This window comes from Microchirus variegatus (genome assembly GCF_963457635.1).
Source record: "Microchirus variegatus genome assembly, chromosome: 3".
NCBI lineage: Eukaryota > Metazoa > Chordata > Actinopteri > Pleuronectiformes > Soleidae > Microchirus > Microchirus variegatus.
Window position 1 is genome coordinate 34,052,089 of NC_139804.1, and position 12,014 is coordinate 34,064,102.

Genomic DNA, 12,014 nt, shown 5'->3' on the forward strand with positions numbered 1-12,014 from the left:
AATGTCTTAAACCTCAGCAGCAGAGTGATATCAGTGTTTTTTTTCTTGGTGTTTAACATCAGTTAGCATGCGTAACGTTGCATCCCTGCCTTCTTCTCTCTTCCTTTGCCTCGTCTATTTATTCTTACAAATATCACGTCTAAATCCTTGACTGGGAAACGTTTCTCCTATATTTACTGTCAGAGGCCTTAAATAACTCAAATCTTTTTTTATATATATCATTTTTTGGCTTTTCCAAAAGTAAATATTCAATTTGTGGTTTTCTAAATTAAAAAAATAAGTTAATATTCACAGTTTGAGGGTTAAACTAACAAGTTTACATTAAAACAAATTGTAAAAATCAAATAATTATTGTCAGTTTCAGTCATCTTCAGCACTGTAACATTTTGTCCAGTCACATTAACTGTACGTTAAACACATGATGTCATGAACATTCTGAATACATGTACGGAATTATTTCATCTATTTTCCCTTTAAACATCATTTGCGAAATCGCAGTATTTTTCTATTGAAGACCTGAAACAAGTTGTCATCTAACAGTTAAATCTTGAAATGAAATGTGTCAGGTGAGGTTTCAGTGAGTCTACCGTGCGTGAGGAGATGACGTGGCATCCACCACATCTTTCCAACACGGCTGTCCCTGTTCACTATTTATCCCGCTGCTGCTGCTGCTCCTCCTTCTCCTCGTCACGCTCGCCGTCTCCTCCTCCTCCTCCACGACTGAACTGCCGTCTGCTGAGCTTCTCTGGGTCGTGAGAGGCCATGTCACTGAAGTCGCGGAAGATGTCCCGAAAGGTCTGGTCGTCTCCTGAGGAACGAGGTCACATGTACAATCAGCTCGCCGCCGTTTACAGACGGCAACAGACAGAGGTCAAACAAAGTCCACTGACCCATGGCTCCAAAGACACCCTCTGAATCTCTCATCTCTTCATTCATCCGGGCCATCCGCAGCCTGAGAGCACATACAATAGATTATTTTATTATTAGACCCATTTTTATTTATTTGTTTTTAAAGGTCACATAGAGTGGTCCTGTTGCACATAAATGTTAGTTATGGAGGTCTACTTACATATATTAACTTGTTTTTATGGTCAAAAACCTCCTAGTTTCTGTAAACTAGCCGATAGAAATCCTCTTTTCTGACGGTGTTTTTCAGCCGCGATGTTTCAGAGTGAACTTTCACCCCCAGAAGACAGAGTCTTGTGATTGGCCAGTACTATCCAGCACATCCGTTCTCAGAAGCGCAGCGCCCCCCTCTGGAACGGCGGATGCACTGCTCCTCATTATCAAAACATTGTTTTAACAGTGTTTAAAAATAGCTTCTTCACGACTCCCCGCCACAGTCCCTTTTATGACTTTAAACCGGAGTCAGACCCAGAGTCAGAAGACACTGTCGCTCGTGAAACACCTCCACAACGGACGTTATTCTTCTTCTGCGGTTCAATGTACGCAACCGGATGTGCCCGGACTACCGCCCGGAGCAGGACGATCGGTTGTTCAGGAGAACCGCTGCTTACGTAACTATTACAGGATTTTCAGTGATCTCGTTGAGCCCCGAGATTACAATAAAACACAACGTTTTCAGCAATGGCTGAACTGTTTGTTTCGAACCGTCAGGCTTCATAAACAAGGTAATGACGCAGATACACACCAAAAAAAACAGCGATAATAGGAACTTCCGGTCTAGTTCTGCTTTAAACTATTTGACCTGAGGGTGGCGTCACGTTGTGACCTACACTTAAGAAGATGGAGACTCTAGACATGGTCAGGGTCACAGGAACAAGGGACAAACACAAGAGCAGAGATGCAGAGTAAAACTATAAAAAGAGGCTCACAGTGTGACAATGTCAGCGTTAGCGGCTTCCACGGCGATGGCCAGTGGGTCCTGTCCCGTCTCGTCCACAGCGTACTGATTGGCTCCTCTCTTCAGCAGCAGACACACCTGTCTACAGCAGCCAATGAAGAAGTTGTGTGTTGGCTTAATGTGAACAAATCAAGTGTTCAACTCTACATGTGTAGACTCCTATAGGTGTGATTACCCTGTGTGTCCAGCAGTGGCAGCAGCGTGCAGCGCTCCCTGTCCTCTCAGGTCTCGGTGGTTGACGTTTGCGCCGTTCTGCAGCAGGAACTCGCAGGCCAACAGTGACCCCTGCAGGCCACACAGAGAATCACAAACACTGAAAAATGGATCATTCGAACAAAACCGATGATCAAATCTTCTTTGTCACATGGATACGTGAGCCTGCTTCCAGAAGAGTATATTTAAACCTCCTTACCCCAACGGCGGCTCCTATCAGCGCTGTGCGTCCCGCCTCCTCAGGGATGCAGCCACTGACCTGTTCTCCTTCAGCCACTGCCTTTGCCATGGCAACCAGGTCTCCGGCCAAAGCTGCCTGGTAAAGATGCCCAGCGTTGACCTTGCGACACTCTGAAGCAGACACATATTTCACATATGCTGCAGTTACAAGAGGATTTGTGTCACTTAAAACCGGTAGACTTACGAGCTGCGTCAACACCACTGCTCTGCACAAATCTCTTCTCCACGTACTTCTCTTTGATCCACGTCTCTTTCTCTGCTCTGAGGGATAAAAATCAGGGGCAACAAAAAGCTTCACATCAGAATTCACTTCATTCTCCATCTGAATATAGGCAGAAGTAAACTAGCAAGTCCATGGGCTAAAATGTTGATTTTGATCATTTATTTCTTTGTGTCCCCACTGGCAGCTATGTTTTCACTGAGAACAAGCCTCTATGTCTCAGGCTGGTTTTGTGACATGTTGCACAAGACTGAAACCTTTACCGCGGGCTGTCAGCTGTGGGTTTGACTCGTCCTTCCTCTGAACACCGCGCCTCATAGATTCCGTTCATGATATCATTGCCCAGAACGCACAGGAGCTGCAGAAAGAGTTGTTCCATATCGTGTTACAAGAGTGGCACAAAAATACAAAGGGTGTGGCTCAAGTTTTGGGGTCGCCGCCTTCAGAGGAACCAGTCTCTGTGGCTGACAAAGGCAGGTGTTGTTTATCAGCCATTAGCATCTAACTGAAGATGTAATTCTTTATAAAAGCTCCATAATGAGTGGGCTACCTTCAGCTGTTCAGCCTCCCATGAGTCCAGAGTGAGAGATCGCACCTTTGACAGGTGAACACCCAGGCTCCTACAAACACAAACACAGTTTTCAAAAATAAAAGTCTCAGTTTCTGTTTATCCACATTAAAACACCTTCTTGCAGTTCTCTGAATAAAACAGGACAAGCAGTGTTAGTCCCAGTTTCAGAGACTGTAACCATAACAATGGTGCTAAAGCTAATATATAAGAGCGCAGATGCACTATAATGTATAATAAGACATGTGTCCTGCTGTGGTTACCTGTGTATGCCAGAGCACTCAATGCACATGGTGACTCCCAGGTTGATGGAGGCCCAGTGAGGTTCCTCCTCCCCACAGTCACAGCACCGCTGGTTCCCAGGGCCACTCAGAGCTACACCCAGGGCCGCTGGCCTCTGAGTTGGGGGCGTCGGTGGGGGTTCTTTCGGCTAAAGATGGGTAAAGGAGATACAATTACCAGGAAGACAGTGTTAACAGATGTTTATTACAACTCAGTTCTATCTGCTAACATGAAGGAGGTTAGGGTTTATGACCTATATTACAACTAGCCACCAGGAGGCAATCCACATGATTTGAGGAGGCGAGATCTTTTTTTTTTAACAGTCATTGAAACAGACAAAAGAACAGAAATAAAATCAGAAATATGAACCCACTTGTGCGAGGGGTGTGCCACCTCTCTCTCTGTAGGCAAGGTCAATGCTACCCTGCAGAGCACTGAGCCACGCTTGCTTCAGCTGCTCCGAGTCGGCCTGCAGAGCGCAGCACCTGACGCAAACAAGGAAACACCACACCACAAACACATTGAATTTTGACAGAATTAAGCCAAGTGTACTCCATTTTAACTATGTTTAAAACAGGATAAAACAGATTTCACTAGATTCAAATCAGGTTGAAAAGGGTTCAACTAAATGTAAATTGGGATTTTGTTTATCAGGTTTAAACAGACTTAACGTGGTTTAAACCACCTAGGTTTGAACAGGTTTAACTAGCTTTAACCTGGCTCTGAGCATAAACGTGTGTGAAAGAAAGAGAGTCTCACTTCTGGGCTGAAAGCAGCTCGAAGCAGAATCGTCGGTCGGTGTGCTCCAGGGATTTGACAGCACACAGTCTGAGATCTTCAAACAGAACCATGGTGTCATCCTGCAGCAAAATACAATCCACTGTTTATTTATAACATAAATAACAACATACAGCTGCTGAAATCATGTTGAAATTCTGTGTCTCTGTATGCTGAACATCATCATGGTGTACGTTATTTATCGCTGGATTTATGGCTAAATTGTTTGTCAATAAACAATAATTCATTGCAGTGATTCTGTTAACTATACAAAACTGATACTGCTCAATATTCAGTCTTACCTTGTGTGATTTTCTGTAAATAAGCTGATTGTCTCTGATTGTAAACCAACATCTGAAACAAAAATACATATCGATTGTCATATTAATGATTTTATTATTATTATTATTATTATTGTGTAGTCCTTTACCTGTATAATGCACCACGTACCTCTTCCAGGTTTTGGATTTCCTCCTGCACCGTTTGAACAGGTAACCTTGGATGATGTCATCACTTCCCGGACACGGGCTGATCATCTGCTCACCTGAAGCATCCTGACACACACAAACAGGTTATCCACGGGACATAAAATGGTAACATAGACAATTCTGACCTCAGGATGGTGCTACAGCAAACAGGTGCTTGAATGATAATAAATAGCTCCTCACTCTCTGCTGCACCAGTAGGTGCTTGTTCTCCAGGTCTTTTCTTTTTGACACAGAGTTGGCTGACAGCTGGGAGAGCTAAGGACAAGAGGACACATCACATGAGACGATATAAGACAATTGGTTTTCAGATAAAGTGAAGGAAAGGCAGAGTGAGACCTGTGCTGCCATGGTCTTCATTGTGGGCTCCATGTCTCTAAACAGGTCAAAGCCTTGGTGGAAGAAGGTGAACTGAGCGTGGACAAAGGAGAAGACCTGACACACACAGACACACAAATTAATTGGTGTTATATTAACTACTAGTTGAATTTACATACAGCTTTAAAAAAATGAACTCACTGAGTTTAAGATATCTGCCCTCTGCTGAATCTTGAAGCTGTTCAGCTAAAGAAAAAGAAACAGCATGGAGGCCTTCAGCAAACAAAAAATCTGACGCAGACGTCCAAGGAATGTTGACATTATGACGTCACACAACATCAGATCTCTATGCTTAGTGTACCTGCAGACAGTAGTCCAAGGCGAAGTGTTGGTAGCATTTCTGTGTGGCCAGCAGCAGGTGACTTGCCCTCTCTGCCTCACTGGCTTTGTGGCGAGACACCTGAGCGTTTTTTACAGCTGCCGTCTCCAGATCCTCACCGATCCGAACAAACTCTCTCCTGGTCTCGGCCAGCTGAGGGAGAAACCTGAGAACCAGAAAGACCTTCGTCAGTGTCGTCGTCACCTTCGGTGTCAGCCAGGAGACGGCACATGGTGACCTCTTAGGTTCATGGAGGCCTAAGGGGACCTCAAAAAACCTGAATGACCATCTTAAGTCAGACCTTTAGTAAATGAATGTAGACAATGTGTGTGTTGGACTTACTGTGTACAGAGGTTGTTCAGCTGTTGACTAATGGCTCTCTGTGTCTGATCGAACAACATCTGAGGACAAGACACAAAATACACCATTTAACTACCAGCAGTTAATGCTGCTGTGATGAAATCTGATTAATGTGGCTGCCATGAATCATGAATATAAACAAGTCACGTCATAAACACCAGTAATGTGTGTTGTTTGCGTGTGTGTACTCACAGTGTGAAAGCTGACCATCTCCTGCAGGCCCTGGTTAAACTGGTTCAGACAATTCTGGAGGAGGAAGGAAACAGGAAGTCGGTGAGAAACATTTCACAGGAAAACACGAAAACAATGAGCTGAACATGTGTTCTGTTGTTAGCATTAGCATCACGTCGCTCCATACAGTGATGACTCCATTTGTCTCCTGGTACGTGGAGAGGTCGGCCAGGCTGCTCAGGAACAGCTGATTGGCTGAACTGTACGCTTGTCCCGCCTCCACCATCCTACCACACAGCTTCATCGCCTGATGGGTGGAAGACACACATTATCAACCAATCAAAAGTCTTCACACAAGTACACAGTAATACAGTGGTGTAGTAGTAACACTAGTGATGTTCAGTTTAAGAGCAGAAGTGACAGTTACAGCAGAAACAAAAATAGTCGTTATATTTACAATAGTAATGCTATGAACTGTGACACAAAAAAGACTGTAGTATCTTAGTGATAATAGAGTATTACAAATATTTGTAGTAATAGTACAAGATCTCATAGTAGTACGAGAACTGACGTTAACAGTAGTAATAGCAATAAAAGTAGTACTACTACTTGTAGTAGCAGCAGCAGTAGTAACAGTAACTACACTGGCAGTAGCAGTGTTAGTACCAATGGTAGTAACTACAGTGGAAATAATATTGAAAGTTTAGGTTATACCAATAACAATAGAAAAAGCAGTGGTAGTAATAGTCGTGACGTGAAGGCAGCAGCAGTGAGTGCATTAACAGTAGCAGGAGCGGATGTAGTAGCAGTACCTTGTCCAGGTGTGCCTCCAGCAGTGAAACCTCCTTCTCAAACTGATCCAGGTTCAGTCTGAATAAAACAATCAAAGACAATTAGGACGACTGCACATGCGCAGTTTCAGATACCGTGTGTGTGTGTGTGTGTTTACCTGAACTCCGGTGAATCTTTGACACATTCCTCAAAGCCCAACAGTGAGTCCATGTTAGCTGCCTGCGCTGCTGCTGCTGCTGCTGATAAAAAAAACTTTAAGAATGAGTCATTCTCAGGGTTAGCCCGTTAGCCCGTTAGCCTGTTCGCGCTGCAGCAACAACAATAACGGGTGTCTTATTTGTTCGTCCCTCGCTGTCTCCGGTGACTCATGTCTCGCCCATATTTTCAAACTCTCTGCTAACCGGAGGACCGGTAGAACGATTCGGTGTCGTGCACGCGCGCCCGCGCACTACGCACACTGGCGCAGTTTGAGCAAACATGCGGCTAAAGCGCAGTAAATAGTGTTTCAGGGTGACAGCTGTCCCACTCCCAGCATCCTACTGTTGATGTGGTCGTTGCTAACCGACCGCTAAGTTCCGCCAAAGATCCGGGTTGGATCACATCCAGACAACTGGGAAACAGCGACACGACGCGGCCGGGGGTGGGACCACAGCCACATACACCTGATTGTTGGTAAAGTTGCTGTTTTTAAATTCCCCTGCGTCACAGTGATGCAGGCAGTGGCAGTTATCTATTTAACATCAAGTTTACTGGAAACAGTGAATTCAGCTGTTTTAAAGGTACAATATGTAGTATTTATGGGTTTATATAACCCAAAATCCACTTTTTTATACATATTATGTGCTCCTGCATTGTCTAGTCGCTGTATAATAGTTTTTGTTTCATTTTCGTAGTGTTTCAAAAAGTCATGTTAAATAACATGACCGCGGACCGCGGTTGCATAGCCACCGTTAGCAGCGAGACGCCATGTTTCTACCGGAGCCTGTAAGGACAAACGCGAGAGAACAAAACAAGCGTCTCTTTACTTGTAGCGGAAGTCCCGCCTCCTCCCGTCTCTCCGCTTCGTCTGCTACGGCCACGGTAGCTCGCCCTCTCCCTCACCTCACGAACCTCATCTGCTGACACGGAGAAAGACAACGAGGACGACATTTGACCGGCTGCGGATACCGTATCGCTCAGGGAAGGGAGGGGGTGAGCAGAGCAGCAGGTCTTTGTTGTAAATTTCAGCCTCCCCTCTAGATGGCACTATAAACTACTTATTTCCCCTTTAAGTTGACGTTTTTGTTTATCGTTTACTGGTTTATTTATCAAGGAAAAACAGGAATTCTGGAAGAGGGTAATTCCTGTTACCATAAATCAAAGGATGAAGAGACAAACACAAATAATCTGACCAATAAACCAAGAGTAAAGAAAAATGTTTTTATTGGAAAATAAACAAACAAATTAAGACCGTCAGATCAACTGTTACTGTGTGTGTGTGTGTCAGGGTCCACCATGCACATGTATGTTGCATTCATGATGATGAATGATGGATGCATTTAGCATTTAGCAGCCAATAGATACAAGGATGACGGTGACATTGTCAGCGCAGCCTCGTCTCACCGCCTCAGTGGCGAGCTGTTGGCAGGCGGCTTCAAACCGCAACTCCTCCTCCGTCACGCCCGGCTTCGGCTCCACACTGCCCTCCTGCAGGGTTGGAGGAGACGGTAGGAGGGTTAGGACTAAGTAGAGCTTGGCAGTAATGGCAGAAACATAAAAATACAAATAACTAAATTGAAAAACTGTGAGCATAGAAGTTTCTCACCTCCATGATGTTGAGGACAAATTTAACAGCTTCATCAGCAGAAAAGACTTTGAACAAACCGTCACAGGCCAGAATGATGAACCTGAGAGAGGACACATGAACATCACACACACACATTCATCAGAGACGGACACAAGATGCTGCAGCTTTATATCCGAGTTGTTAGAAAAAAATTTTTTTCTTGCCTGTCATTGGCTGTGAGCTGACACCTCCTCATGTCGGGGGTAGAAATGACGCCACAGCGTTTGTATTGACCATCTCCGATAGAGCGGGAGACCTCGAGGACACCCAGCACCCTGCCATCTCTGTAAAACATGTACACACACTTTCCTAAATTCATCTTCATTCATTGATCACCTAATTCTCTGATTCTGTTCTGATTAGTCAGCTGAAATGCTCTGTTGTGAATGATAAGGTCATGTACCTAACAGTGCCCCCTGCTCTCTGGATCCTCATCCTCTCCTCGTACATGGTTGGGTTGTGTTCTTTACTGAGGGCCAGCGTCACCGACCTCCTCTGTCCGTCTGCTGCCACCTCCATCCTACACAACACGGCCTAGAGACAGACACCGAGACACGATACCGCCAATGCCTGATGACTTTCACCAAAAGAAACATAGAAACAGAATGTGATGCAGCCACGGTGGCATGGTCATTACGTGTACAATTCCCATGAAAAACTCACCCTGCTGTCTCCCAGATTGGCCACATACACCATGTCGTCCACCACCAGCAGACAGGTGGCAGTGGAGCCGTCCTTCCACGCCGGTTTCCTGTTTACAACATACAGACGACAAACATGAGAGTGATAATAAACAACCTAAACCTCTATGTAAATCTCTAACATCTGTTTCCAGGAAGTGTCCAAGCTTTTCAGGCTGTGGGACAATTTATATTGAGCATAAGTTTTTTTTTATATAAGTAAACCTGTACACATTACATGGATATTTCAGGATTTTTAATGTGTGGTTGTTTGAGGTACATTCTCAGTACTACATCCAGGCGACTGTGCCGTCTGTGCCTACTTTATCTTGTGGCCTTTTCTAACAGGACACTGAATTTTGTAAACTTATCACTTTACTAAAACCCCTTTAAAGCAGCTGATGTTGATGTCACTGTCATACTGAAGGAAATCTAAAAACAGCAACTTTATCACTGCAATTCTGTTGTTATAATTACTGTGTTATTTCTACATGGGCTGATGGATGCTTCAATCCAACTTTATTTATAAAGCACTTTAAAAACAACAGCAGCTGAAACAAAGTGCTGTAGATAAATAAATAAAACAAACATAACATACAAATGTGTGACTTAATAGACCTAAAAACAAACAATAAAACAATAAAAATACTGTAGAAAATATATAAAAATATAATAAAAAATAATACATAAAACAGATGTTGTTTCTGCACTCTCTCTGTGCTCTTACTGGCTAGATGCTTTCTTCAGAAAGTCTTCGTCTGTCTGTTTGAAAGTGTCCAGGATACATTTCTTCATCAGTTTGTCCACATTCTCAGAATCTCCTGAAAGACATGATGCATTTTAACCATTGAGGAAAGGACACACAACAGGCAGACTGTCTCTGAGGCTCCCACTGTCCCTGAACTCACCGCCTGGGAACTTCTTGGCCAGATTGTGATGCAGATGCTCAGCAGCGTATTGAGAGGCTCGAGCTCCACCGTGACCGTCGAACACTGCAAAGTACGAAACATGGGACCTGGAGAACATGACGAGACACTTCAGAGAGACAGCAGTGAACATTCTTAGGATCTTTAGGATTAAACCTTGGAACATGGTTTTATGGTCCTGATGATTAAAACTCAGAACATGAACTGAAGCTAGAAATGTCAAACTGTTGGGACATCTTACATATGTCCTGGAAGAGCTGACAGACAGCTGCTCATGTCTGGCAGCAGAACGTGGGCATCCTGCATCTCATCCCGCTCACCGCGTCTTGCCGCTACATAGCCTTTCAATACAGGAAGGCCTGAATCACAACAACAACAACACACACAGTTTAAGCCTGTCATATTTCCACTCAAACACAGTCTGCCAGCTGTGATTAATGTAATAGGCAAACAAACATTGCAGTGGAACATCTGAAAACCTTCACTACAAACTTTCTTGATCTGCCCTTGCTCCTCTGTTTTGTTTCCAACTTCTCGTTTTCGTTTCACACTTCTCTCCTCTTCTTCTTGGTCATCCCTTGCACGTGCTCTTGATGTGACTGGCGAACTGGCCGAGCCTGAGGAATAAACAAAACAAAACAATACAGACGCAAGCGAGAAGGAACAAGGAACAAGATCATCAAGCTATGTCAGTCGTGTCTTCAGGAAAGAATCGAAGAATAGATTCATTCCGATGATGAGATCTGATCAGTGTGTCGATACTTACACTATAGCTACAGTGACACTGGGTTTGAGTAAATCTTATTTTGAGCAATGAGAGCATGTGGACTGACAGAGACGCATGTAAACATCTGGCTGAAGTCAAGAGGGGCCTGCACTGTTTCTCACATCTGCACAACTGTAAATCTCAAGCAATTCAACTGTGCAATCGTCCAGTGACAAAACACCTTTTCCACAAACTCACTCTACCTGTCTGTAGTGAAATGTTTATATCTCAATACTCAATTTTCGTGTTTATTCTTATCTTTTTCTGGCGCTGTAATAAGTGATGATTCCCGTAGAGGGATTAAGTCTTATCACACTGAGTCATATTCAGGTTCCAATTGTTTTAAGTATTAAGTCTTAGCCACTGATGGAAGTAACTGCTCTGACTGAAACCCAGAGCCAGAGTTACTTTCCTTCTCTAGTACCTGGTTTAGGTACTGTTTAAATGAAATAACCATGGTGAGTGTATAATAACAATGGTACTAACAATAATAATACCAATCTATTGCTTTATTATGACCCATTAACCGTCAGTGTCATTTACCCACAGCCGGTAATCTGCACTCACCGCCGGTCTGTGTGGGTTCTGGCAAGTCGTCAAACAGGTCCATTCTGTTCGCTCAGGAGCTAGCTTAACAAGCTAACTACCAGCTACACCGGTACCCTGTCCACTCAGTGTCGCTGCGTAAGCTGACTGAGTCCGGCGCGTTACCGAGATAAAAGCTCAGTCCTCCGCCCTTAAACGGGTTAAACTGTTCGCAGAGTTGTCCTGGAAAAGGACTTGACATTAATTACACTACAGAGACATCCTCGACAACCCGAGGAAGAAGGTTCGTGTCAGGTTAGCAGCATTTTCCGCATAGTCATTTCCGCTGTGGCCCTTCAAAATAAAAGCCACAACGACTTTACAAACGTTTGACTTTCAGAAGACTGCAGAGCTTGGCTAAGGGCCAGACTGGAGATTATTATTATTTTTAAATCTTTCTAGAATAAAGCCGTGATATTATGAGAATGAATTCGTAATCTTTCGAGAATAAAGTAGGAAAATAATTAAGAAAAGATTGAGATGGAGCGAGAGATAAGGTGACTCTTAATTATTATTATTTAATTACATTTCCATCGTTTTTATTTGTTTAATTTTCTACACAC

The 12,014-nt window shown here is 43.8% G+C and overlaps 1 protein-coding gene across 1 annotated transcript; it reads right to left on the reverse strand.

Moving 5' to 3' along the window:
• Nucleotides 1-572: 572 nt before the first annotated feature.
• LOC310925145 (arf-GAP with coiled-coil, ANK repeat and PH domain-containing protein 2) lies at nucleotides 573-11,522 on the reverse strand. Its single transcript, XM_083887017.1, has 33 exons — nucleotides 11,434-11,522; nucleotides 10,580-10,717; nucleotides 10,342-10,459; nucleotides 10,083-10,189; nucleotides 9,902-9,995; nucleotides 9,158-9,245; nucleotides 8,898-9,028; nucleotides 8,659-8,778; nucleotides 8,474-8,555; nucleotides 8,223-8,355; nucleotides 7,210-7,331; nucleotides 6,827-6,939; nucleotides 6,690-6,747; nucleotides 6,065-6,184; nucleotides 5,899-5,952; nucleotides 5,689-5,747; nucleotides 5,329-5,512; nucleotides 5,169-5,213; nucleotides 4,989-5,084; nucleotides 4,833-4,907; nucleotides 4,615-4,718; nucleotides 4,467-4,518; nucleotides 4,147-4,247; nucleotides 3,761-3,872; nucleotides 3,369-3,535; nucleotides 3,088-3,157; nucleotides 2,801-2,895; nucleotides 2,502-2,578; nucleotides 2,277-2,428; nucleotides 2,040-2,149; nucleotides 1,836-1,946; nucleotides 891-952; nucleotides 573-808 (listed from the first exon to the last, which is right to left on the reverse strand). The coding sequence occupies exons 1-33, from the start codon at nucleotides 11,474-11,476 to the stop codon at nucleotides 648-650; spliced, it is 3,354 nt and encodes a 1,117-aa protein (XP_083743143.1). The 5' UTR covers nucleotides 11,477-11,522; the 3' UTR covers nucleotides 573-647.
• Between the last annotated feature and the right edge of the window lie 492 nt (nucleotides 11,523-12,014).

Excerpts from the sequence above, each read along its gene's own strand:
- LOC310925145 (XM_083887017.1), bottom strand. The coding sequence starts at position 11,476 with ATGGACCTGTTTGACGACTTGCCAGAACCCACACAGACCGGCG. Across the intron at positions 6,185-6,689 it reads TGGAGGCACACCTGGACAAG|GCGATGAAGCTGTGTGGTAG; the intron begins GTACTGCTACTA and ends TCCACCCATCAG. Across the intron at positions 4,719-4,832 it reads ACCTACTGGTGCAGCAGAGA|GATGCTTCAGGTGAGCAGAT; the intron begins GTGAGGAGCTAT and ends TGTGTGTGTCAG.